Source organism: Pyxicephalus adspersus, chromosome 5 (genome assembly GCF_032062135.1).
Source record: "Pyxicephalus adspersus chromosome 5, UCB_Pads_2.0, whole genome shotgun sequence".
NCBI classification, from domain to species: domain Eukaryota; kingdom Metazoa; phylum Chordata; class Amphibia; order Anura; family Pyxicephalidae; genus Pyxicephalus; species Pyxicephalus adspersus.
The window spans coordinates 35633772-35660972 of NC_092862.1; the positions used below are offsets into that span (position 1 = coordinate 35633772).

At 37.5% G+C, this 27201-nt stretch overlaps 2 protein-coding genes across 8 annotated transcripts in view; one reads left to right on the top strand and one right to left on the bottom strand.

The window, feature by feature from the left end:
- Nucleotides 1-10441, top strand: part of ASPH (aspartate beta-hydroxylase) — a 106793-nt gene extending 96352 nt beyond the window's left edge. For all 7 annotated transcript variants that reach the window (XM_072411135.1, XM_072411134.1, XM_072411131.1 and 4 more), the window contains 4 exons: nucleotides 2122-2257; nucleotides 2946-3037; nucleotides 4045-4178; nucleotides 5183-10441. In XM_072411135.1, the coding sequence (XP_072267236.1) occupies nucleotides 2122-2257; nucleotides 2946-3037; nucleotides 4045-4178; nucleotides 5183-5333 (513 nt within the window). In that variant the 3' untranslated portion in view covers nucleotides 5334-10441. The remainder of the gene's footprint in view (nucleotides 1-2121; nucleotides 2258-2945; nucleotides 3038-4044; nucleotides 4179-5182) is intronic.
- Nucleotides 10442-13529: 3088 nt separating this feature from the next.
- Nucleotides 13530-27201, bottom strand: part of CLVS1 (clavesin 1) — a 51402-nt gene continuing 37730 nt past the window's right edge. The window contains exons 5-6 of the mRNA XM_072411144.1: nucleotides 25307-25542; nucleotides 13530-14277 (exon numbers count right to left, since the gene is read on the bottom strand). Of these exons, the coding sequence (XP_072267245.1) occupies nucleotides 14190-14277; nucleotides 25307-25542 (324 nt within the window). The 3' untranslated portion in view covers nucleotides 13530-14189. The remainder of the gene's footprint in view (nucleotides 14278-25306; nucleotides 25543-27201) is intronic.

Sequence of the window (27201 nt, forward strand, 5' to 3'; positions counted from 1 at the left end):
TTAGCACTTGACGAAAGCAATGATGTCAGGGATTCTGCACAACTTCTAATTTTCATTCGTGGTATAAATGATTATTTTGAAGTCACAGAGGAGCTTGCTGCACTGAAAAGCATAAAAGGAACAACAACAGGAGAGGATATCTATGAAAATCTTCGCCAAACTGGGAATGATTTGGAGCTAGACTGGGCTAAACTAGTCAGTGTAACAACTGATGGTGCCCCTAGCATGGTGGGGTCTATGAAAGGAGTGGTTGCACGCATTAACCAAGAGATGGACAAACACAACCATTCGCGTCCAATAGCCATACACTGCCTCATCCACCAACAAGCGCTGTGTTGTAAATCACTGAAGTGGGACTCTGTCATGAAAGTTGTGGTGTCTTGTGTTAACTTTATAAGGGCCCATGCACTAAACCACAGACAGTTCCAGGAGTTTTTATCTGAGCTAAATGTTGGCTATGAAGATATTTTGTACCATACAGAAGTCGGTTGGTTGAGTCGTGGGAGAGTTTTGAAACGCTTTTATGATTTACTGCCACAGGTTTCTGCTTTTCTGCATTCAAAAGACAAAGACATACCAGAGCTCAAAGATGCTGAATGGAAATGGCACCTTGCTTTTCTCACAGACATAACAGAGCTACTGAATAATTTCAATGTGCAGCTTCAAGGAAAGGGGAAGCTCATCTGTGATATGTATTCACATGTAAAAGCACTTGAAGTTAAATTTGGACTTAGTTATTAAACAAGTAAAGGAGGAAAAATTCTGCCATCTCCCTACTACTCAAAAGTTGTTGGCTGAAAAACCAACAGTTGCATTCCCAAACAAAAAATGTCTGGATTCACTGCAAATGTTGCAAAGCGAGTTTCAAAGGAGATTTAAAGAGCTTCATCTCCCATCACTTGTTACGACTGGCAGTAACAAATATGGAACCGGACATTGACTATCTCATTAGCCAAAAGCAGGCCCACACTTCCCATTGAAATACTGTTAGTTTATGTTGGTTAAAATTGTTCTTCATTTTATATATAGTATTGTTCTTTCAGGTTTTTTATACAATAAATACGTTTTGTGCAGTGTGCATAAGAATCTTCTCCTGTTTTTTTTTCAATCTGAGGGACCGTGACCCGGCCCCCTGTTTAAAAAGTTTGAGGACCCCTGGAATACAAGGTTTCAGGCTGGAGGAGTGTGTGTGTTCTGCATTCATCCTGCTCTAAGTAACACCCACATATAATACCCAGACTAGATGACCGAAGGAAAGGAAAACAAATAGTTGAAAAGGAAGGCAATGGACAGTACAGATCAGTGAGAGGGTTTCATAATGCTTGTATTTCATCAGGCAGGAAATAAGGTTCATTCGGGATATTTGCTGCAGCTTGTAATGCCCGGTGAAGGGTGCAGTCTGCAATTTAGTTTTTAAATGCCCATAAAGTGTATGTATGCAATGTGCGTTGAGTACTTTACAGTGATTTCTAAAGGACTGCTTCTGGCCTATGAAAATTATAGCGCAGCTACTTAAAGATTTCCGTGTTGTAACTTATAATATGTTTCATGTGTATCTTTGCTGTCACCTAATTCAGGTGACATTCATATGGAGAGAAAAAATATATGTCTAGCTGTGCTAATTATAAGCGACTTATACTCTTTTGTTTGTTGCCCCTTTCTCCCAAGAAGAACATTTAATGTAAATGGGTTCTCTGTGTTCCTTCCCTAGACATCTAGCAATTATAATATTTCCAGGCAGTTAAAATGATAGCATGTCTCTTTAGATGATGCTTTTATGAATACCAATGAACAAATCTAAAAGCACAGCAGACACAGCAATGTCTTTTGTTTTAATATACCAAGCTAGTTATCTGGTTCTGATAGGTGCTACCACTGTGTTGCCTTGTTTAGAGAAACATAATGGCTAACGTATTGTTTGAAGTCAAAGAGCAAGAACAATTTCCCATTGAAAAGCCAATGCAGGCATATAGATTCCAGGCACGTTTTATTTTGAGATAATGATTTCAGCGTGCAGAGTTGTTATGCAGGAAGAAGCAGCATGCTTATTAATTTTGTGAAATAGTGATCAACAGTGAGCCATCTTATGCATTAATAATCCTGTGCGTTTTATTTTTTAAGACTTTGGAAGTCAACTGGAAGATAATTCGTGATGAGGGACTTGCTGTAATGGATGAAGCCAAAGGCTTGTTTATTCCTGAAGATGAAAATCTGAGGGAAAAGGGGGACTGGAGTCAATATACATTGTGGCAGCAAGGTAAGAAGGTGTTTAAAATATAAACAAATTACATTTTTTATATGCCTTGTTAGGTACATCTTAAACTGATATGGAAGAACTAAGTGGATGATATCTTAGTTGATCACCAACTTGGTGTTTTTTTTTGCACTTCCAAAGATATTACCTGTCTCCTTGCATTACTAAAACTACTAAGCTACCATACTTACCCCAAGGTGCGCTCACTTTCATTTCTGGAGATCTTTACTTATTTTACTATATGGAAAAAGCAATGGAAAGGGACTTCTTTTAATGGGAGCACAACCTAAAGCTGCACATAACCAGATACTGTTTAACACAATAGTGTCTACTTGCCATTTGGATTATGGCAAGTAGACACGTGGTGGTCTGTCTCCCATATGGATCGCAGGCCCCCATCACAGACCAAGTCCTGCAGTGGGAGAGTGGGTTGGTTCTAGCATCATGACGTCTCTCTGGAGGAAAAGTCTTCCCATTTGAGCGGTCCGGAGTCTGTGAAATTATTGGTCCATAATTTGGCAAAATCCTAATGAAGATGGATTTTAAACCTAACCTACTAACTCAGGCACATTTATTTATGTCATATTGGATATTTCTGAATTATAATTAACATGGTTTGTATAATATGTGAAGTGAGACTGGTGAAGTTATGAACGTATTTTTTATTTCTGAACATTTGTCTTTTATTTAGGTCGGAAAAATGAAAAGTCCTGTAAAGCTGCACCTAGGACATGCGCTTTGTTAGAAAGATTTCCTGAATCTACTGGATGTCGCAGGGGACAGGTAAAATTAAATCAGGTGTTTCTCTAAACCACACTGGGTGAGGACCCCACCTAGTGTTCTAACATGCGTTTTGGTGGTCCAAACTTTTCAAACATTTTATTAGGAACCATGTTATTTTTTATGCCCTGGCATAACAGTATAAATAAGTACTGGGATCCCAGGGTAATTACATGTCATCTTCTGCATTCTACATATATATTTAAATATAGTATTGTATTGTATTCATTGTAATGTGCAGGTTTTGGGGTTTATTTGATTTATACAAGAGTATGACCTGATATGTACAGTATTATGCAGCATTTGCTTGGATCAGTTGTCAGCTACTTTTTTTTTTATTCCACTCAAGCATGTAAAACGATAGGTACTGCAGACCACCAAATGCAAACGAATAGAGAGCTTTGATCATGTCAGAACACAGTGCCGGGGTCATTGGTATTATTTCTAATATAACTGGATCATCTATACATACAGTAGAACCCCGGGTATCTGGAACTCAGATAACCAGAAATTTCAGATAACTGGCACCTGACAGCTCCGCTCTCTTGATTTCTCCTGCAGCCCTTGCAGAGCTGTGGCATGTGTTCTGCATTCAAGAACACATACTACAGCTCCACTAGGGCTTCAGAAGCTGTCAGAACAGAGCAGAGCTCTGCTGATTGCTCCACTCCGTGATTGTCTGAAAAAATGGAACCCCTGATGACAGTTTAAGCGTCATCAGGGTTTTTCCTTTTCTCAGCCATTCAGCACTAGAGGTGAACAGGGGCAAGTCTCCCTATTCAAGTCTAGTGATGAATAACTGAGAAACCTCAGTTTCAGAGTAACCTCAGTTAACCGCAAACTACACTTTTTCGGAATTGGCCAGTCATGATTGGCCCGTTTTTGCCAGATAACTGAGGTTCTACTGTATATAGTTCTATCTGAAATATGCGGTTTCTATTATGTTTATTTTGCTTGTTTGTGAACTTTGTAACTATGCCATTTCCTAAAATTTGTTTCTTTGTGCTTAGATCAAATACTCTGTCATGCACCCTGGAACTCACGTGTGGCCTCACACAGGGCCAACAAACTGCAGACTGCGGATGCACTTAGGATTGGTTATACCAAAACCTGGTTGCAGAATAAGATGTGCCAATGATACCAGGTAAGTGTACAGGTTTATATACTTGTTATACTTGTAGTTGTAAGTGTGTAAATTGTGCTTCCTAATTTTAAAACGCTATAAAGAAACTGTGCAGTATTGTCAGAGTTAATTGGACATGGTATTGCAAACAAAAAATAAACAGGAGTTTTGTCCACTGCAGAGAAACTACTGTGGTATGGTTGATCATGCTGGTGATCAAGAAGCCTGGGAACAGACATTCCTAAATGCTTTTCATTAAACATCAGTTAGCCATTGCTTTTAGTTCAGTGTGCCAAGACTCGAAGTATTTCAAACATGTATGTCACAGTCATTCCCTTTCCGAAATAATGTTTTTTTATTGAATTTGTATCAAAGTAATGTATTTTCTTGTAAATAAAAGGTCAATTACAGTTGGGAAATCACATCTTGAAACCTAGCAGAGGTCATTTGCAGCCAACTCATTAGCATCACTATGTTTCAAAGTCTACATAAGGTTTTTATTTAGTAAAATGGTTCTGTTTCTTTAAATATTGTTCACAGCTTTTCATACATAAAATGGTTTATTCCTCTCATTCACAAGTTTCAGAAAATCGACTGTCGCTTTAATAAATACACAAATCCTACAAATACCAAATGTGGGGGATGGTCTTTATAGTGTAATTTTTTTTAAAAAAGCTAATAATAAATACCATATTACCAATTAATTCAGTTTTAGTTAGACATGTTTCCTTAGGTCCCGCCGAACCTAAATGCTTATAGTCAACGCCTTTTTTTTACCTCCATTCCAGGAAAGCCTAAATTTTAACTTTAAAACACTTTTTATTATGGCGTGTGCATTCATTGCTTGGGTTAGAGGTCACTCCTTCAGTTTTAGGTTCCTCCTGTACTATGGAACCCCAAGCTGTACAATGATTATGATTACATCATAGTTTTTCAATGGTAAATTAGGATAATCCAACACATCACTGTGTGTCCATGAAGTGTTGGGAAATTTTTTCACATGTCAAGATGTTATTATTTTACAGAAGCTGGGAAGAAGGCAGAGTGCTGATTTTTGATGACTCTTTTGAACACGAGGTTTGGCAAGATGCCGATTCCTATCGCTTGATATTCATTGTGGACGTTTGGCACCCGGAGCTTACACAGCATCAAAGGAAGACTCTGCCTGCCATTTAAGTGATGATGTGAATATATTTACACATTCTAATCAGATGAAGGAAAACTGAGAATAAAAAGCACTAAACAAACCCATATTTCACTACTACACATACACACATTCCTCATATTTTATATATGTATATACAATATAATTTTCATGTCAGATTTGTGTTGGTATAGATTGTAATTTCATTGAATGAGTTTATGATGAGAACATGTTCACTTATATTACTTTTTTTATAGACGACAAACCACTATTAATTGTCCTGTATTATTGAACTATAATACTTAATTTTATTTAAACCTGCCTCAATGTAGTGAACTGTCATCACTGTATTCTCGTTCACACATCACCATGTACGGAACTAACATTTTTGTATACTAAACCAATATGGGATAAATATGAAGATTGTCCTGGTTGTACAGCTGCTATTGTGTTTACTGGGTGTTTGGTATTTTTTTTTTGTTAGTTGGACATTTAAAACTCTTCTTTCTGTGAATGCTATTAAAGTGCCTGCTGCCTATGTCTTTATGGAAATCTGGCAAACAGATCTCCCTAGAGATGCCCTTAACCTTGTTTTTTAGGCTTTGCAAAGTAATATTGAAATCTCATTTACAGTAGGGACTATTTTTCTTACCTTTTGCTTTTTTTTTTTTTAGCACATACTCTGCCCTGGCTAAATGAATTCAAATTATTAACATAATAACTTGCTAGACCTAATTCCACTCTCATAAAGTTCGCATTCCTATTAAAAGATATGTGATTGCACACTGTTTGGAAATAGATTTAATGGCGTGACCTACACTATAAATATTACATGACAGCAAGGCTACTGTGTGATCTCAGGCAAACCTATAGCCATATTTTTCTCTCTCTTCCTCCATATGGCCCTTATCCTGAACGTGCAGACACTGACATATATATCTAGGTCAGTCAGAAAAATTCCTTTCTGAAATTGCAGCAGAATATTTGCCTGATGCTTCTCCTTTACATTTCTGCAGGTGCTTGTCCAACTCCTTTCGAACTTTATTTAACTTTGAAATCCATCCATTTACCTGGTTTTAGTGACTTTCGAAAAGTTGTTATAAGCCATAACAGGATCAGTGAATTATCGTAGCATTTCATAATTGGGATGATATAGAATTATCTTATAGTCATTCATGCTAACACCTGGTGTGACTTTTGAATACTGCTAACAAACTTTTCTTTAAATTATAAAAATCAAGGTTGCATGACTTTGATCAATTTAAAGTTTAAATTTAAAAAAGAAATTCAACTTAAAGATCAACTTTTTGCAGTTTTATTTTAAAGAATAGGAGTTACGTAGTAATTTGTCTCATTAGCATGTTCCTCTTGTGATCTTGTGTCTCTAAGTTTTTGAGAATCATAGCAGCTTCATGGATTTCTACAGAACTGGCATATAGTTGATGAAAGATAAGGGTAGGACAGAAAACTAAGGAAAAATAGTTCAATATCTAAGAAACCGCTAGTCAAGTTTTATCTTCAGTTTCACAAGAGAAATCCTGTTGGTGGTCCTGGATGATTTCTCCAGATTTCTTCACTGTTTCTTGGGAGTTTGTCCACTCCGGTGGGTTGCAAACAAGAATATGAGGTTGAATGTAATTTTCACACAGCAATCATTTCAAATCCCTTATCTACCACACTGTTTTTTATTGCTGTGTTTCAGTTTTTGCTCCCAGAATATAAAAGCCAAATTAGATGAGCAAATAGGTTTGCTGTGAACAGCTAGCATCTCCTAAGCAAAAATCAATTTCTTATGCAGCTACTTATATATAATTATGTATTGTGTCTAATTATTGATGTACAGTATCTGTTCTTGTATCTTAATGTTTTCTGAGAGTTTCAGACAATTAAAATGTTCTAAACAGGATGCTTTTATTTAGAATAATTTTATGTTCATGAATCTTGCAAGAAAATGGCACCACATATTAGATTTTTTTCTTTTTGATACAATGTACTTTGTGTTTATCTTTCCTACTTCAAAACATTTAAAAAGTCTCAAATGGTCAGAAATGTTTAGATGCCAATATGATGCCATCAGCATAGTTAAAGACCCTAAGGCTATATAATTCTCGTCTGATAATCGCATCAGGGCTATTATTGGACAAGAATTTGACGTGTGTAGAGCGCTCATCTTCTGTCATTCATAGATCTGTCCTGGGGGATCCACGAACGATCGTAAAGGAAGTGAAGGGGAGAGAGCACAGCGAGGTGCCGCTCTGTTGTTCTCCCTTCTTCATAGAGCAGAGAGGCACTGTGTGTACAGCGATCATTCATGGATCGTTCAGTCTTTTGTCATTGGAAAGGATCATGAGAGATCCTTTCCAACAACAATTATTAAACACGTGTACGCAGCCTTACGTGTCGCATCATGTCGTAAGCTAGGTAACTCCACATATTAAATATTGTCAGTTCCCATCCCATGTAGACTACAGTGTATATGGTACCCATACTTGTATTATGATTACAATCCAGGTAAAAAAAAGTCAGTTGGGACAGAGCACAGTCAAAGTTGAGGGAAAGTGGGATACAATTTTTCTTTTTCATTACATGACTAAAGCTATGTTCAGACTAACCCCCAAGGTTGCAGTGTGGTTACTGCTTCCTCATGTTCTCCCATTGGCAGCCCTATAGAGATCTTATGAAGAGGGCAGTAAGCTGTACAGTACTGCTCACTTCCACCAGCTGTCAAATGTGCAATGCTGTTTTTTAAAAACCAGTTCTGCGGTGCAAATGACTGAATGGCTGGCTCCATGCAGGATCACTCGACTCCGAGTCACATCTGGTTCTGCCCTGCCTTAGTATTATGCATCTGATCAACTTCAATTTTTGTTTCTGAGCCTGAAAACACACGATAGAACTAATTGTGTAAAAATTACTATTGGCTTAAATAGGTATATTTGACTGGTATTAGGCAGATTGCCTTGTTAGTTCTGCTATATTTTGTTGATCTTTATTATCATCTGAAGTGCTCATTCTGATATAACTTTGAGTAATTTTATCATTTTTTTTTTTTGGTAGGAAAGTTAATTACATTTTCCTAAATGATTTACCATAATAATAAATAGACAATTGTAGACAAAATTGTCAGTGCTTTCTAATTTATACAGGGTATAAATATATAGGGTTTATATAGGGTTTTATATAATAAAACTATTTTATGTGACACCTAATATATTTATGCACCTGGGCAGCTTGAATTTGAACATAAAAATGATAGAAGTGTGCCAATGGTAGAAGGGCATGAAGGGCAAGGGCATGTGGGTCCTTGTACCCACAAAATATGCTTTGACTACTGTGCCACAAGCAACAGTCTCATATTCACACATACAGTACATCTCGACATAATACCTAAAAGAAAATATTACATATACTTTCCTGAGCACAGAATATATAGCTTACCCGTTGTCTTAGTTTATTGTAAAGGGAACGTCATTAAATATCGTTGTACTGCTTAGCAACTAACAACTGTTAGGAGTTATGCTTTACCGCTCCGGGCCCTATGCGCTCCTCCACTTGGACTCACTTCATCCCCAAACTCCTCTGGAGCATGTTTGTAGAAGTGAAAAAAACATAATCTATATTTTGTTTGTTGGTGAGAACATAAAGTACTATTATATGCACAGTTTCAGTCTAGTTTCCATCACATCACTTTTTTTTTCTCATGTCACAATTTTTAGTTTTTGTTGGCTCACTTTGGTGTTTGCCATGTCACATTAGTCCTAGATACGTTTTTTTTGTGTGTGTGTGTGTTTTTGGTCTTAGGGATTTTTTAATTTTATCCTTTTTGTCACAATTGTTTTGCAATTGAGCTTTTTTTTTGTACCTATCATGCTGCTCTTCATTTTATTGTTTTATGTTACGTTTAAGTTTTAGGTTTAGGGGTATATTAAGATTAAGGATTCAGTTCAAGTGCACCTGTGCTTTTCCTATAGTGGCAAACTGACAGGTTAGTTTTACCATCAGTCTTCCCAACCATCATGTACTTCCTTTCCTTTCACTCTAGCATCTTCCCATTCAGCTGCAACTGTAACGTTTAGGTATGAGAGAGCATGTGACTTTCTCTGTTTCTTCTCTTGTGACAGTGCTGGTGCTTGGTGAATGACCCAGAAATATGACAAAATGTTGCTTTATCCTGCAAAGATTTGGCTTATTATTAAGCTAATGTTTACTGGTTAGAGTCAAGATAGTAGGAACTTAATAAATTAAATATATTTAGCATCAGCATTGGTGGAGCCCTTTCCACAATTTCAAATTGGTTTAGTGATCTTTTAGGAAAAAAAATAGTGATTTGAATCAGTGGCATCCTACATATTTACTAAATGTAGACACATTCTTGGCTGTAGCAATGGTTTATTCACAGGATTATAAGGCTACATACACCTGTAATTTTTGTCGCTGGAAATCATCTTTTGTTTCCTGTGCAATTCTATGTAGATGGGAGGGGAGAGAACAAGTGAGAACTCTGCTGTGCTCTCCTCCCTTGACTTGTATAGCGATCGATCACCACCGGTCATTCAGCTGTTTGTATTGGGCAAGAATCCCCTTACATTTGTACATAGCCTAATATTGGTTAAACTTATTTGCAAAAGTAACCTGGCAAGGACAACAAGCCTCAGGTATCAAAGTGTCAGCACTAAAACCTGTCATTCTTTCCCCCCGTCTCTGAACTCCATTACTCCTGTCATCTGATGGCAGGTCCATGTAGATTTCTAGACAGAGTCTTTATTTTCTGTGGTAGAAAACTGACAACCTTCATTTAAGTAAATGATATGGACATTCCCAACACTTACATAGGGTATGTGTATTCAGTGGGCAGAGAAAAGTGCTGCTAAAAATTGTTTAAGAACTTGCCTTGTTTAAATTGTGGATTCATAGGAAGGTGACGGAGCACAGAATGCCCACGTCTGCACTCTTTAGATTGTAGTAAAAATAAGAATATACAGACCTCGAAATAAAGCTGCCTATTTTGTACTTTTTTCAGAGTTTGTGATATTTTTTTAATGAATGTTTTGATCCTTTGTGCTTTGTAGACATAAATTGTCTAATTATTTTCAGAAGTCTCTGCTCTTCACAATAAATGTTGTTCTTGATAAAACTACAATTTCTGTGTCTGGATTTTTTGTACATGGTGAAGAATCTTTGCAAATAAACTTACTGGTATTTGTTATCTAATAATGTGCCAATGAAGTACATGATTTGATAATTAATGTAAGTATCCATACAGTTTATTGTGTAAAAAATTCCTTTTTTCTTTAGCAAACGAGCTTCAATATATAAGTTGTGAGGACAACTACAGAATGAATATACTACAGTGAGCTAGTTTTGCAGGATCATCGAGGTGAGGAATCACAACACCCTCATGCATGTTTCACACATCACAAGCAAATGTCATGGAAGTCGAGGGTAGATTTGCACATTTGTGGCCAGCCTAAGGCCTGTGTCCAAGGACTTTGGGCTTGGTTTAATGGCCAAATACAGCCTGCTTCTGACATTACTTTAAGAGGCATTTTAGAATCAAAATTAACCAAGAGCGGCATTTGATCTCCTTCTGCTTTGTATTTGACCTACTTCAAGCTGTTTTCACATTCCCCAAGACTTGTAAAATGAGAGACACGGTTTTGAAATCAACAAAAACCCATCAACACAGGCCTAAACATTATATTTGTACCTTTATTTAGTCATTTATTTACATTGTTTTTCCATTTTAGTCAATGAAAGATAAACAAACAGCCCAGCAACTGCTGATCAAAAATAAAAGTTAATAAGCCAAAACAGGTGCTCTAGCATAGAATTTATTTTAGTGATGAGGAACAGTGTGCAAAGAAGAACAATCACCGTCTTTGGCACTTGAATTATGTTCTCCCGCTGCCATCCATATACCGTACCCTTTCATTCCATGAAGTTGAGGTTACATTTTGAATTTAGAATATTAAGATGCATTTTATGCTTTATCATCTCTGTTAAAAAATCTGCAATAAAACAACAGATGGGGTCATATCAAATGCAATTTCTTTAGGGATCTGATTACTGTCACCACATGTTAGTAATATTATAAGTAAAGAAATATGAAATGTTTTGTGGCTGAAAAGCTAATTTGCAATAAATAAATACTCCAGTGTACCAGACACTCCTAATATGCCAGATGTGGATTGTTTTGCTGCAACCTACACAATATACAATCAGGTTTATGGAGGTGTAGCCTATATATTCCCATACCTGGTCTATCTCAAACGAAATAAAAATAACCTCCAAGGAAATTATATCAGGTTGATGAACTATTTGTCACTTTATAATCTGACCATAAATTAGACTGGCCAAATACACAGTTATGACTCTCTGGGTTTTGTGTTGATCCATTGAATTCAGTCATTACCTCAAAAAAGATATGTGAAAGAACATTTTTGTTTCCCTTAGACGTTCTGATCTGTGCACGTGTTCTAGGTCAAGATCTGGCACCAGAAACAACCACCAGGGGACTTGTATTTTCAGAAGGAGGTAAAAAAGCAGACAATATTTCTCTACATTCTATTACTTGTCACTGATACATGCCCATACAACCTTGACCCTGGCTATTTACCAGGCTTACCCACACTCTCAATAACACCTTGGACACATTTGACAGCATCTGGGAACCCTGGATGACCTTTAAGTCTACTTAGAAAGATGTCTCTTTATTCAACAGTGTGAGTCTTCTACCCCCACCTACCTCAATGTGTCCGGTAGTTTGGTCTGCTACGCAATGATAACAGGTCTAAAGGGTTTCAACGAATGTTGTATAGCAAATTCCATTGACTTATTTACTGATCAGATCCCTTTGGGGTTTTGACACTGATCGTAATGCTATTTATAGTAATGCTCCCCCACCTACTAGATTGTAAGCTCTTCAGGGCAGGGTTCTCTCCTCCTGTATCACTGTCTGTATTAGTCTGTCATTTGCAATCCCTGTTAAATGTACAGCGCTGCGTAATATGTTGGCGCTATATAAATCCTGTTTAATAATAATAAAAATAATAATATTTGTTTTTGTTTCTGTTTTTTTTTTTTTTTTTTTTTAAGTGTATTGTTGTGAAATTTGTATCAAGTTTAATTTTTTTAAATGTAAAACCTTTGTTTTGATTAGGAGAATGTACTGTCAATTGTTTTATTTGTCTTTGTGGTTTAAAACAAAAACTTAATAAAAAAGATTGAAATAATAAAGAGTTCACTTAAAGCTCAAGTTGAAGGTTTACTCTTGTGGCAGCTTGGATGTGGAGAGTTAAATTGCTCACCGGGTATTTATATCCCTCAAGTTGTCCTGCTGCTAAATCTTGGGTTCCCAAATCCACCAATTCAGCAGCCTATTATGAGGAAACTTCACTGTTGTAGGTCTGATCTCTTTTACCTTAAACAGAGTTCAGCTAAATGACAAAGACCACAGGGAGGATTCTGGAATTTACCAATGAGTCCCTATGATATTTATAGAAATCAGTGGCTGATTCTGAGCAGACACCTTTACCATTATTTATCCCTATGGAGTGCAATGAGACTTATTGCAAGCAGCTTAATACCTTTTAGTTTTAAATATTTAGAAAGTAGCAAAATTATTGTTTAGAATTCCTATAGTAAAATAGGTGCAAAGTGTTAGTACATAATTTCAGTTTCAGTGATTTCCCATCTTTATCACACCTTTTACATCAGGAAAGCTGGAGCATTTGTATTGTTTGTTATATCCCTCTAAACCAGTGTTTCTTAACCAGGGTTACTCCAGAAGTTACTAGGGATTCCTTGAGCAATGAGCCATTTTTGACTCTAGGGTCAGTTACCACTCACACCAATGATCTTTTTGGTTATCTGTAAGGGTGACATTCTTCAATCTTCCTACTGAACACCACACTAATGTACTGTGAGTTGTAGATATAGTAATTATAGCCAAGGTTCCCTGAAGACCTGAAAGTTATTTCAAGGTTTCCTCCATGTTAAACAGGTCGAGAAAGTGCTCTAACCATATGTGCAGGTCTAACTCAGCTTTGTCATCAAAGAAGTGAATCTAAATCAAACTAATGATATCAGCGAAAGAGCTCTTTATACATATCCATATCCTTCATTCTGTACCTTATATTAGACTCCTATATGTCTTTGTATAGGCCAAGTAATAACTTTACAGTAATCTGACACAATTTTATCTTTCTGCTGGTGATTTATTTGATAAAATGATGAAATCTCATGGGTCCATTAATCATGATATAAAAATACTGACTATTAAAGCTAAACTCCAGGCAGTTAATTTCCAGTTCTGTATTCATTTAGATCCTGAATTTTTATTTCTAGCTACCCTCTGTAATCTCCTATATAGCAGATGACACTAGGAGAGAAATGGTTCTTGTCCAGTCTTGTAGAGCTTTAATTATTCATTCCCACTGTCCAGATCTTGGACCCACCAATGTAGTCTGCAGGAAAGATCTGGACCTGGCTCTGCTGTCTGGAAATAATACCCGAATGGTAGGCAAGGTTGGTACAACAGCCCCCATATGTTAAATTCACTAGTGTATCTATCTGTTTGCCTGGAGATTAGCTTTAATCTTTTCTAGCCTAAAGACACCTATAATACATTTCCCTTTTAGTAGGCAGCATATCATTTACACCATGGAAAGCTCTAATGCACTTTATCTGGGTCCTTTTTGGCAGTAAAAGAAGATTCACAGTTATTTATAAAGTTGCTCTTGTTTATTGGCACTATGGCAATGAAATTAAATAGGTCTTTGCACAGTGACATCTTGTGCAAGTAGCTGGTGAATATTCTGCAGAGTGAGAAAAAAAACAAAAAAGACCCATCAGTGGAATCTACAGAGACTGTAATGATGCTGAGTCGATCAGTCCAGGGCAAGAAGCGGCTGAGTGTTCTCATTATCTCTGTGGTCCTCATGCATCAGTGTGCCAGGTTCTACCACCGACTGGGACCTGTAATGAGAAAGCAGTGTCAGAGTCACATGCGATATTTAAAAACACTGACAATATATTTTTTGGAAATATTTTTTTTAAGTCTAGTCAAAATGGTAAATATGTAATGTAGAAGCACAATAAAACATGTCTACATCTTTTTTGTTTTTCCAAATGTTTTATTCATATGCAAAAGAGGAGCCATTCCTGTTACAAAACAAAGGTAGCCATCACTGGCAACATGCATTCACCTATCCTTCAGTACACTGCCATTCTATTGCATTGCTGGAACCAATGAAAGTACCTAGTACCCAATATGGGGGAGCACTGATATAGAGGAGCTCATGCCTTGTGTCAGAGCTGGGCCAGTCAGCACTGTATCAAGGTAGTCCATGGCACTGTAAACTGTAAAAGTGGTGGGAATGAAATAGCACACAGCAATAGCAACGTGAGTATATCTCTCTGCAGTGGACTCCATAAATGTGAACCTGCATGGGTAAAGAACAATGGACTTTCTCTAGGTTTGGTTAACTCCTTGCTTCTCTAATGATTCCATTTCTGGGCGACAGTAAGTTTTGGAAACTGTGAAGCAGTGGCTCAAGCCTGCCTGTGCTACAGCCATATACAGTAAAATGTTTTCCTAAATGTCACAAAACCCCTAACTGCAACTAAAGGTAAAACAGACTAAATGGTTTATCCACACCACCAAGCACACACTTTACAGGGGGGTGCTGAAAAGTTCCTGGCTTTGTCCTCTTCCAAATAAAATAGAAAAATGAGTGTGGGGGCATATGACAGCCTAATATCTTGGTACCTAATATCTAAGAAGGAACAAGTTGAAGCATCCAAAGCCGCTTTGGCCCATTTTGAAGCTGCACAGGACTTTTTGGCTAGGTTAGTGACTGTGGATGAAACCTGGCTCCACATCTATGATCCTGAGACCAGGGACTAGTCAAAGGAATGGCGCCACAGCGGGTCCCCACAGCCGAAGAAGTTCCAAACCCAGAAATCAGGCCAAGAAAGTCATGGCGTCCGTTTTCTGGGACAACGTTGTGGCTGCCAAATTGAACACCCTGGGTTTCCAATTGGTCCACCATCCCCCCTACTCACCTGACCTGGCCCCATCAGACTAATATCTGTTCCCGAATTTGTAGAAACACCTTAAGGAGCAACGTTTTGAGGACATTTCTGACGTCAAAGATGCTGCTGAGAGCTAGTTTGCGGCCCAACCAAAGTACTTGAATTACTTATTTGAATGGTCTAGAAAAGCTGCAACTACACTTTACAAAGTGCATCAGTCCCAGGGGGGAAAATGTTCAATAAATGTGTAATTTCATAACTCTTGCTCTGTTCTTTCTGGGCAAAGCCAGGAACTTCTCAGCACCCCCTCATATGTCTGTACAGCCATGGTATAAAGTCAATGTTTAACTAATGTCAATCTCACAGTACAGAACCGTACTATACCCACAATATACCAAAGCCCCTCTGAAAGGCAGATTTCACAATTCCAACAATCAGTTGTACCTATGACTTAGGTAGCCAGAGAATAGTGTCTGAAAGGAAAAGAACTGACCAAGTACCTGTAATCACAGAGCAGAACAAGGCCAATGGGTAGGTGGAAACAACAAGCTGAAATGCAAAGCAACAGCATGTCTAGGGTGAAAGAGTTCAAGGCTGAAGGTGAAGCATAAATTGATCCAGGTGGGAGGTAACATAATGTCAGAAGGTCAGAAACAAAGAATCAAAATAGAAAACAATGAGAAAGCTAATTCTATCACAGGCAAGGTACTCTCCTTAAGAAAACAGGTCTAGCAGCTAAAGGTTGACCAGGTTAGTTTGCTAATAATTTCTCCCCAAGCCACCACTTCAATGTATAGGCTACTATTTTATCCTGTTCAAATTCTTTGTGCAAAAGAGGCTTTCTAGGTACTGCCGAGAAGGAATACAAATTACTGGAAGCGATACACATCAGCATTATAAATGGGCTTTCTACTTTAATTGCAAGTGTGTCCTTGGTCTAGGTCAACATCATTAATCTGATTGGAGTTTACAGTTACCAATATTGTGTACCAAAGGATCCACCCTGTTTGTCTTGCTTTCAAATTCCTTCTACACAAAAGATTAAATACAATAATGCTGTAACCCAAAAGAACCAACTGAATATCAGTTTACCTTACTTAGTAATTAGTAAAGTGCAGTAACCAATACCAACCACATATCAGTTTACTCATCAGATCCATAAAAAAAAGAGAGAAAGAGAGAAATTCTCATATTCTCATAGGCAGCTTTATTAAGTATGCATACTAATTACTTCACACAGTATGGTCCATATCAACTGCAGCTCAAAGCAGGGTTGGTCAAGTGGTTTAGTAAGCAAATTCAATTATGGGATGATTGGGTTAGGTCTTGTGGGTATTGCATTTCAGAATCCAAGCACTTGGAATTAATTTGCCACAGTCTCTAGGGTCTACAGAGAATACTGTGAAAAACAACAATACAGCCAATGCCAACTCTGTGGGTGGAAACATGTTGTTAATGAAAGGACAGAGGAACATGGCCAGGCTTCTGAAAGCTGGTTTTGTAAATTAGTTGAAGGGAAGGGCACTCCAGAATACCACACAAGGTTGCACTCCTGCCAGCTACTAACAAAAAAGGTTACATTGGACATTGGATCATCAAAATTAGTCAACTAAAAACAAATCTAGAAACTATGAAATCACACCAAGGAATCTCAACCATGTAACTTGACTTGTAGAAGCTGCCATGTTTCCTTTAACAGAACTTTGGTTAAAAACAAATTGGAATCTAGTCTATTCTATTTTATTAGGTCTACAAGAAGTTCACACAGGAATGAGGAAAGAATATAAAGAAGAAAGAAGAGCTGCTTTGTTTTGTATGGAATGTACAGTATAAATAGAGCCGGTAAAAAAGAAAAATCGTAATCGGAAGTCATTGGACCTTTGCACCTTCGAAACCCTTACGGTTATTTCTAGCTTGTACCTCCAGTTCCAGCAGCTAAACAATACACCTACGTGCTTCACAGCGGTGGGGTGCCCTGGCTTTTTCTGCTTTGCTGCTGTAGTAATAATAAATCACATAAATGATATATCCTAGGGTATTTTACAGTATTATTTATGTTTTACTCATGCTATGAAATCACATAAACTACATTCATTTTTATCAGTTTTCCTATTATTTCCAAATGTGCGAGCTGTCCCCTGTTTAATTATATATAAGTACATGAGTGCAGATTAAATAAAGCTTCTTATACATCAGCCTTATCTCAGCTCTCATTATTTCCACAATAGGTGCATATCGTGCATTATTCACTTCCTGCTCATTAATGGTGTTAGCAAGCCATGGAAATATTAAACTAGTTCACCCAGAAGAAACTCAAAACTGAAAAGGATCAAAGTAATTACTTAACAAGTATTGTAACAGAAACAGGTGAATTATTGTACAAGTATTGAACATTGAACAAGTATTGTAACAGTAGGTGAACAAGAACTCTGATATAACTACATAGCAACATGTTTTGTTTAACCATTTTTGGCTAATTTTCTTGTAACTGGTACACTGTGAATAAAGACCACCATATAAACACGGCAGGCAGGGGCATGGAGGACTGGGTCCCTTTGTGTGTGTGTATATATATATATATATATATATACACACACACATACAGTATTTTTGTAACTGGTTGGGAAGAAACTGTAGGTGGGTGGGATCCCCTATATTGTGACCCATCTTTTAAGTAACTGCCCAAAAACATCTAGGTGGTTACTGAAAAGTTCTGGGTGGTACACCCAGCTAAAAGGGGCTGGGGAGAACACTGCTATATATTATCAGACAGTATTTATATACCACCAACATATTGTGCAGTGCTCTACAATAAATAAGGGTTGCAGATGACAGACAGATACAAACAATAACACAGGAGGAGAAGACCTTACAATCTAAAAGAGCTTACAAGTGAAGTATATAGGAGGGAGGGGATATGAATTAGTGAGTTAGTAGTGTGGGTTAAGAGAGACAGAAGAAGACAAGTACAGTAGGTGAGTTTAAAAACATTTTAACTTTTTTTAGAGCTCTTTTAAATAAGCAGAAAGTAGGAGCAAGCCAAATAGGATGAGGAAGACCATTATAGAGAATCGGGAAGCCCTAGAAATGTCTTGGAGTTGAAGATATAAGTGAGATATTAGTAGGTTGTTGCAGGAGGGAAGAGCACTGTTATTTTTTTTTATAAGCATAGAATATATATATATATATATATATATATATATATTATAACCTTACAAACTGCTTTATTATTCTGCCGAGCCTGTCTGACAGAGGTGACTTCTCTATTTCCTGTCTCAGCTTTGTGGCTTCCATTGTCACCTCCTCATTAGGCAATGTATCAACATTGTCATCTCTGTCTGATGAGCAGGAAGGTGACCCTGAAAGTTTAGAATGAAATTGTAGAGTCATCCCGCTTGCTATTTAGTATTGTAGAAATTTGTGCATCGTGAGGCTGGTTGAACAGAAATCTGTTGGCAGGAAGAACTGTTGAAATAAAAAAAAAAAGCAATCAGCACTTACAAATTGTAAAAATGAAAAATTAAAAGGCAGCCACCCATGAACCCTCTCAGGTCCATGCCGGGCACAGTAACACTTAGTCACTACTCATTCTAGATGACATTGATGCATTTGTATGCATGTCAGACACTCAAGCAAGAATAACCATTGCTATTCCACTTTTTGTAATTGCACATATATACAGTATAAATTCACATATATAGAAGATTTCCAGTTCCCGTCCGTTCAGATTGGCCTCAATCTTGCTTCAATGTTACACTAAGGAATAATGCATGTTGTGCTATGAGCAGAAAAAGGTTCTCCTATGATTTGGGATCTTCATCTGTGGGCTTTAATGATCCATTATGCTACTTTCTACATTTGTGCAATATTGTTATACAATGAAGGCTGTATTAGAAAGTAAATAACTAGCACTAAATATAGAATATATAATACAAATTGCTGGAAACAGAGAACCAGTCATCAAAGGAGATCCATTTTATTTAGAACTTCTGCTTGTAAAATATATTAATACATGCATATTAAGGATTGCTATTATGTTCATGTATTCTCTTCCTGACAGAGCAGGAGTATTATGGAATCCTATCGCCTCCCCGAGAACCAAAATGCTGTCATAAAAACATGAAAGAAAATAAAAGGTTTTATCTGTCTTGTTAACCCTCCTACCAGCCATTTCAATTCAGAAATAGATATCAGTCTTGTATTCAAAGAGGAGAGAGGTCAGACTTGAAGTGGCCTTATATTTAACATTTCTATCTGTCCGGAAGAGAATACAGGTAAATACCTACATACACACCTATCCATGAGTGTTAGAGGCTAGGTAACCCCTAATAAAGACTCTCTGTAATTAGCTCTGTTTCAACTGGTAAATATTCCTTTAGTAGTGCACAACTAACTTTCTGTGCCCTCTGCCTCAGGTGACACCCCATGTTTTGGTGATAAGGTGTAAGGCCCAGGTCAGTACCAGTATTCCCCAGACACCAGTCCCCCAATATAAAGCCGAAGTCTTTGCCTATAGCAGCCCCCGCTCAGCCTCGGGAGACTGGTTGCGTCTCCCAGCACTCGGCTGCCCCCAGGACATGGTGAGCAAGGGATGGTGTCTGGAGATAGGCCGGCAGTTGACAAGGAGCCCACAGTACGGAGTACAAAGTGTAAGGAAATCCAAATACAAGCCAAGGTCAAAAACACAGAAAATCAGTCCATCCAGCGAAGTACAAGGGGAAAGGCACAAACAGAGTCGCGGTCACAAGCAGAGGTCGGTCCGGGCAGAGTATGATGGATAGTCAGGAACAGGCACAGGTCAGTAACAGAATACTCAAAAATCATTCCAACACAATTAAGCCCAGCAGACGCTATAACAGGCAAATCTGTCTCTCAGCTAATCAACTGCACACAGCTCCAATTCCGCTCAGCTGTGCAGCCTCAGTGCAGAGGATACTGAGGAAAAAATCCCAGCTACAGGGATGCAGCAACCCTCAGGGCACAGATTCTGAAACCCCAGTGCTAACACGAGCAGCTGCCGGAGGGAATAGGCTGCGCACGCCCTCCTGTGGTGGGGCATCGTCTGGGATCGTAAGCCCACAGAGCGCCTCCAAACATGAGGAGAAGGAAACGTGTTCTGTAATTCTAACAAACTTTCTGTCTTGTGATGACAACACTGCACCTACATAGATGTAATTAGGCACTGTAACCCTAGCAATTCAAAAAATCACCATGTGAAAATAAAGGATTAGTAAACTGCAATATATTTATTTATGCTCTTGAGACTTTTAGGCTGCACTGTTATAACAATATACAGTAAGTGTAAAGATTCAGAATCTTAAACATGCCGATTCCTGACTTCTTCTCTTTCCTAACTTTAAAGCCTATAAAAATGTTCTACCAAATAAATGCCCTACCCTTAGGTCAGGGGTGTCCAAACTTTTTGCAAAGAGGGCCAGATTTGGTGAGGTGAAAATGTGTGGGGACCAACCATTCAGCCTGACATTCTTTGAACCATTAACATTGGATGCAAATGAACTATTTTATGACATTTTTATTGCAAATGGCATACTTTTATTTTCTTCACACAGAACACAAATAAATCTAAACAAGTTTTTACCAAAATCACTCTGCTAAAATAGATGCATAGGTTTTCTGCATTAATTGATGAATTATGCTCCATGCCTTTCATGGATCTGGTCCACTTCTTCAGGAGGGGAGATTTCTCAATGCAGGCTCCGTACAAAGCACGTACTCAGGGTTAGTGTGGGTGTGGTTTGCGCCATTCTCGCACAGCACACGCCCACCAGGGTGACGTGAGAGATTCCCTGTCAAAGATCAATAATATGCGGTGTGTGTGTGTGTGTGTGTGTGCACAGAATCCCATACGTTTGTAGTGGGCGTGTGCTGTACACGCACACGCCCACCGGGATTTGGATGTGTCACACTGGTTCTTGCATCACTCCAGCAATAAAATTCATATCTATGCCATGTTAATAATTCGTTCAGCACAATATCCTTCAAATATGATGTTATCACACTACAATAACTTACAGTATATTCTTTTTTTAAGGCTGCAGAGGAAAGCTGGAACTATGGATATTTTGTGCAGGTTAGAGGTTCTATATCTGATATTTAGCACATTTGCTTTGCCCCCATTACAGCCTAATTACCCTGCTATGGGCATAGGACCCTGACTAATCTAATAGCAAACTATTTTTCATGTAATTGTTGTATTAAATACCATCTAACACCATTGGTTTCACAAGACATTCCCTAATTAGATTTTCTTTGGGTTATCTTTCCACTGAATTCAAAAGCCAACTTCAAATTTAAAAAACTAGCAAGAATTTAAAAAATGTTTTACTAGTATAGCAGCAGTATTGTATATGCAAGTATTACCAGAATTCTCATACATACATTAGCCTGCTTTACTCTGTCATAGGGATAACATTTCCTCTGGGGAGATACATATTAAGGGTTTTACCTGTCTGGAGGGATGCTGTGGGATTTAGAGTGTTTATTAATATTATTATTATTATTATTACAAGACTGAAGTATGTGAGTTTGGCAAGCACAGCTTACTATCCACATAGTACTCACTTTTAGTAAACTCGCTGCAAGGTCAGTGTTTCTGGGGAATAGAAGTAGGTAAAAGTGTACAACAAAATGTGCCTTCATCCTTTGCAAAGTATGAAATGGTTGAAGTGCTTAAAGCACACCTAAACTCGGAAATTTCACTTTACATAAGTAAATACAATTTAAAAAATGGGTGCAGCACCGCCCCCTAATTCTTGATCGCCTAGGCGAATGAATGGAAACGTAAAGCCTCCCGGGATACCTTCATCACGCATCCCAGGAGGCTCTTGGGATGCTTGGGCATGCACAAAAGGAGCCTTTTAGTAAAAAAAGAAAAAAAATTGCAGATCTTCCGTCTGCACAGTGGGATCGGCAAGTTTTTGTTCTATCCTACATCACCCGATTGCAAGTCTGGGTCAGGTGACGTAGGAAGGGGACTCGGGGACAGATGCCAAGACGACGTGGGACCCGACGGAAGACACCTCAGGATGGATCGGACTGCACTGCAGAATTGAAGGTAATTCTAATTTTTTGGTTTTATGCAGTTTTCAGTTTAGTTCTTTAATGTCAATATATTCTATATTCAGTATATTTACAGAACTAATCACAAAGAAGTCATTGAAAAACTCCTTTGTATGACCTCCTTTTATGCTGATGATCAGGACAATCACGTTGAAGGCTCCAGCAGTAGTCTGCCATCATGTGTCTATCCCATCTGCCCTGATACCTTTCTTCCATGAGATTTTATCTTGATGGAACCTCTCCCTCTGTTCCTTACTGAAATTGCCAAGGTTTTCTGGAAATTTTTGAAAATGGCTATGGAGATATAGTGTACCTTTATACTCATAGTAGCACCCAAATTTTTAAAGTTTAAGAGCAAGTATTGTACCAGTTCTTCATAAATTTGTGGTTTATGGTTACCCAAGAAGTTCTTGACAACCATGACATAGCTGTGCCAGACAGAAGCTTCAGTATCAGTCATGTAACTTGTGAAATTTGAAAAAATGTATCAGTTTCCGAATCTGGGGTCTGCCAAAGATTTCTGCTTTTAATTTTTCTGTACTCAATCCAGGAAAAAATATACAAATGTATTTGAAGCAATCACCTTCCTTGTTCAGAGATCCAACAAATTGCTTCATTAATCCTAACTTTATGTGTAGTGGAGGGAGAATTATCTTTTCTTTGTCAAGGTTTTTTTCGTTGGCTCATTATTGATGTTTGCTGCACATTTTTCATGTTTTCCTTGGAGGCCATGTCACTTTTTTTCCAGTGATTCTGCTTTGCTCTTCTATCCCACAAGCAGATGAAACATGGGTACTTTGTGTATCCACTTTGCTGTCTAAGTAGGAAGTTCACCATTTCTAAATCAACACATATGAACCATTGGTGTTCATGATAGCAAAGCGTTTGTAAGACCATTTGGATATTTTCATATTCTTCTTTAATTTTTGTTGAGTGACCAATTGGAATTTATGCATAGCAGTTGCCATTATTCAGTAAGACAGATTTCAAACTTTGAGTGGAACTGTCTATGAAAAGCCATCAACAATACATCAAGTCTTCATCTTCACTGAAATATGGTAGAAGTGTCACCTCTCTTGTCCTATAAACCATTATTTTAACTTCTGGTTCCAGACAGTTCTTTTCTTTTAGCTTGGATGCTAAAAGTTCAGATGCTTGTTTTGACAGACTTAGGTCACGCAATAAATCATTGAGCTCTTCTTGGGAGAACTGCTGGTTTGATGAAACACTTCCTTCATATTCACTTCCACTGCTAGCTCCTGGATAACACTCCAAACCCTGTATATCCTCCATGTCAGATACAGGAATATCAGGGAGTGTACTAAACACTTGTATGGGAACATCAGCACCATGCGGCACAGGTCGTTATGCTGATTCCAAATCAGGGTACTCCCACTTGTTTTTCTTGTAACAATCAAAACCTTTTACATTCACAAAAATAACAATCATTATGATGATTTTTGGGCTCTCGCCATACCATAGGTACACCAAATTTCAAACTTTTCAGTTTTCCATTTTTCCACTGACGTAGATGCTCAACACAAGTTTTGCATACCATATGGAAAGCTCAATACTTATCTTTGTCCCCCAGTTTATTACCAAAATATGCAAGATATGATTGTTTCACAAATTCTGAGAATATTCACCACAAATGTAGCAAAATACATTAGGTTCACTTAAACAACTTCTTCCCGAAGAACTTATATTTTTGTAAAAAAAGAAAATGTATGAATAAAAAGAAGACAAATGAAAGTTTCATGAAGATAATGCTACATTTATTATATAAAATGCAAAACATCGGTGTAAATAAAGATTATTATTAATATGCTGTGTTATATTTGTTGTTGGTAAAATCATCTATTCCAAATCCTGTATCACAAAAACTAGAGCCAATTCAATGAAACTGATGTCATTTCCGGCTTCAGCAGACCAGAAATACACTAAATATTTTGAAAAATCCTTGGCAAGTGAATTTTTTTTGTTGAGCTGTGTTATTTGTGTCTGGTGGTACTAGAAAGGAGAAAATGAGAAAAGCAGTTCATTTGTGAACCTGGGGTCAGTCCATTACTGATACGGACTTTCTTACTACAGATTATTCCATGAATACAAAAGTGTGTATGTGTACTAGGTACATCCAGCAAGATGGAGCAGATCTAACAGACTGCTTGCTTTTGGGTTTAGAGGGCACATTTTAATGCCTAATGGTGCCTTTATGGCTGTCCAAGATTTCTGCCAACTTATGCTACGGCCCTTCCATGCCTTAGTTTGTCAGAAAATCTGCCAACATCACCCTAAGAGAACCTTACAAGCCTTGTGACAATGTAACTTGGCTGAAAATCTATGCCCACTTATCCATGCAGTGCTAGGTTTAGTGATTCATTGCTCTTCTAGGATGTCACAAAGTGGAACAGACTTGGTGGGGGGTCAATTCCTGCCAAAGTCCACCTACAACGGAGGGCTTTTGACCCTAGATTTTTGTGTCTTTAAACTTTACACTTTACACTCAAAAGATCAACATGAAAATAGAATGTTATGTTTTTTATTTTTTATCTGAATAATGATAACAAGAACATGAATTAGGTAAAACACAGGATAAAACTACTACATAAATATTACTACAACTGCAAACCATTAACAAAAACAATAAGAGCCTATTCACTTTTGTCTGTTATCATGCAATTTGTTAGATGAAGACGAATGTCATGTAGAAATCCATTCCTTTTCTATGTGGCTGGTTCACATATTTGTCTATCTATGTAGCTTCATGGACTCACACCTACACATATGTGCAAACACTGGTGCTGCAATATGCAATGTCAATCCAGGGTTATTGTGATTTAGTGAATGACTTTGGAGGATTAGAGTCAACAGCTAGAAAAGAAAGTATTACCTTTTCATAAATTTTGGTGAACACTCTGTTTCTAAATGGGTGGGTGCATACTTCACGTGCATAGCGTTGTAGGATGTGTGAGTGTACTCATTGTCATCATTGTAATCAGGACCAAGCAATGTCCTAGCCCAGGTGCCCATGTCATAAGGAGGAAGGGTGCCGCCAAATTCAGATGGTAAACATTCTGGGTGGATTAGCTGATGCAGACTGTTTAAATTGTTCCCATGGAGAAAAATCTAGGAGGAAACAAATAAAATATAGACAGTGTTTGAGGTTTATGAACATAGCTTTCCATATTTAAATAGTCCAAAATTACGTTTAAAACAGTGTAACTTGAGCACCATCAACATTGATATGCTTTTGCCATAATGTGAACAGTTACACAACATTCTTGCACTGCTTGATTTACTGTGCTGTTCTCCAATTTGATATTTATGCTCCTTACTGTTACTCTGTCCATGGCTGCTGATAATCTACTTCTCATGGGTCTAGAGTCTTCCAGGTCTTGCAATGATGATCTGTCATCATCCTAAAGATACTGTATTCTAAACACCTCTTATTTAATTGTAAGTACTCGTTACTTTCCCTGTGTCTTATTTATTGACCTGAAAGTACTTCATTGATAGACATTATTCTCTCTGATAGACTTTCTAGGTGTTTGCTATCGACTTCTCCAAATTGTTTCAACTCACCTCCCACAACTGTTTGATTTTTCCCAGGTTGTACATTCATATGTAAGTACCTTGTAGAATTTTTTCCCATCAATCTTATAAGCACTTTATTATATAATTTAGCCTACAATCCTAAGCAACTTCATTGTTATTAATTGGTATGAATGTTTCTAATTGGAAATTCATATTTCTAAAAGTCCCTTGTATACTGGCTTATGTATGGTTACTTAGACTTCAAGCATTCGGTATGTTGTGGTTTGTTTAATTATTCATGATATTCATTGCTTAGTGTATTATGGAACCTAACTGTGTATAATAATAGTGGATATCATTGGTCAACCCCAATGGATTCTAATATTTATATAATCCTTTTAGTTCCTGAGATGTTACTCAGTGCTCCCCTGATGAAGCCCTTTGGGGGCGAAAGGTGTCGGGTTTGACTTACAATTTACCATCTTTTCTTAACCTACATAAAGAAATGGGACTTTTTGGCTATGTACAACCCTTTGAAATTGATTTTTTAATAATATATGAATATTCACTGTATTTTTTGTTATACCTTTTAATGTTATAATAAACTAAATAAAGTGTACTTTTAAATAAGTTTAACACACAGGTGCCACAAAAAAAGCCTTACTTTTTCCTTTCCCTCAATTCATACTTAATGCACATTTAATGCACATTAAAAAAAATTATAATATATTGCTATTGGCTCTGTATATAAATATATAATTAATGGTATAGAGATGCATTACCATGTTCAATTGTTCATTTGTATCACACTAATGTGTTGAATTAGAACATTAAAATAATGTAAAGGGAAAAAATGTATGAAAAGCAAAGAATGTGCATTGAAGCATTAGCACATCGAAATGAAAATCTCCAAGTTCAGTAGACTCAGGTACTGGAAGATAATGAAATTAGGAAATGGAACACCTTGTGCTGTAAACAGATATACACCATTGTGCACAGCAGCTGAACCTTCCTTCCTTTCTATGTAATTACACATTTCTGGCTCTGTAATAAATTTTCACTTTATCATATAAGAAAAGGGATTCTAACTGGTTCATTCCTGTTCCCTCGCAAGATCAAAGATTCTCATAGCACAGTGTCTCCCACTGCAAATAATCCATTGTCACACATTTATTGATCAGGAAAAGACAATCTGCAGCCTGCAGCTGTGACCACAACATGCCATGTGACTTCATCTCAGAGGTCACCAAG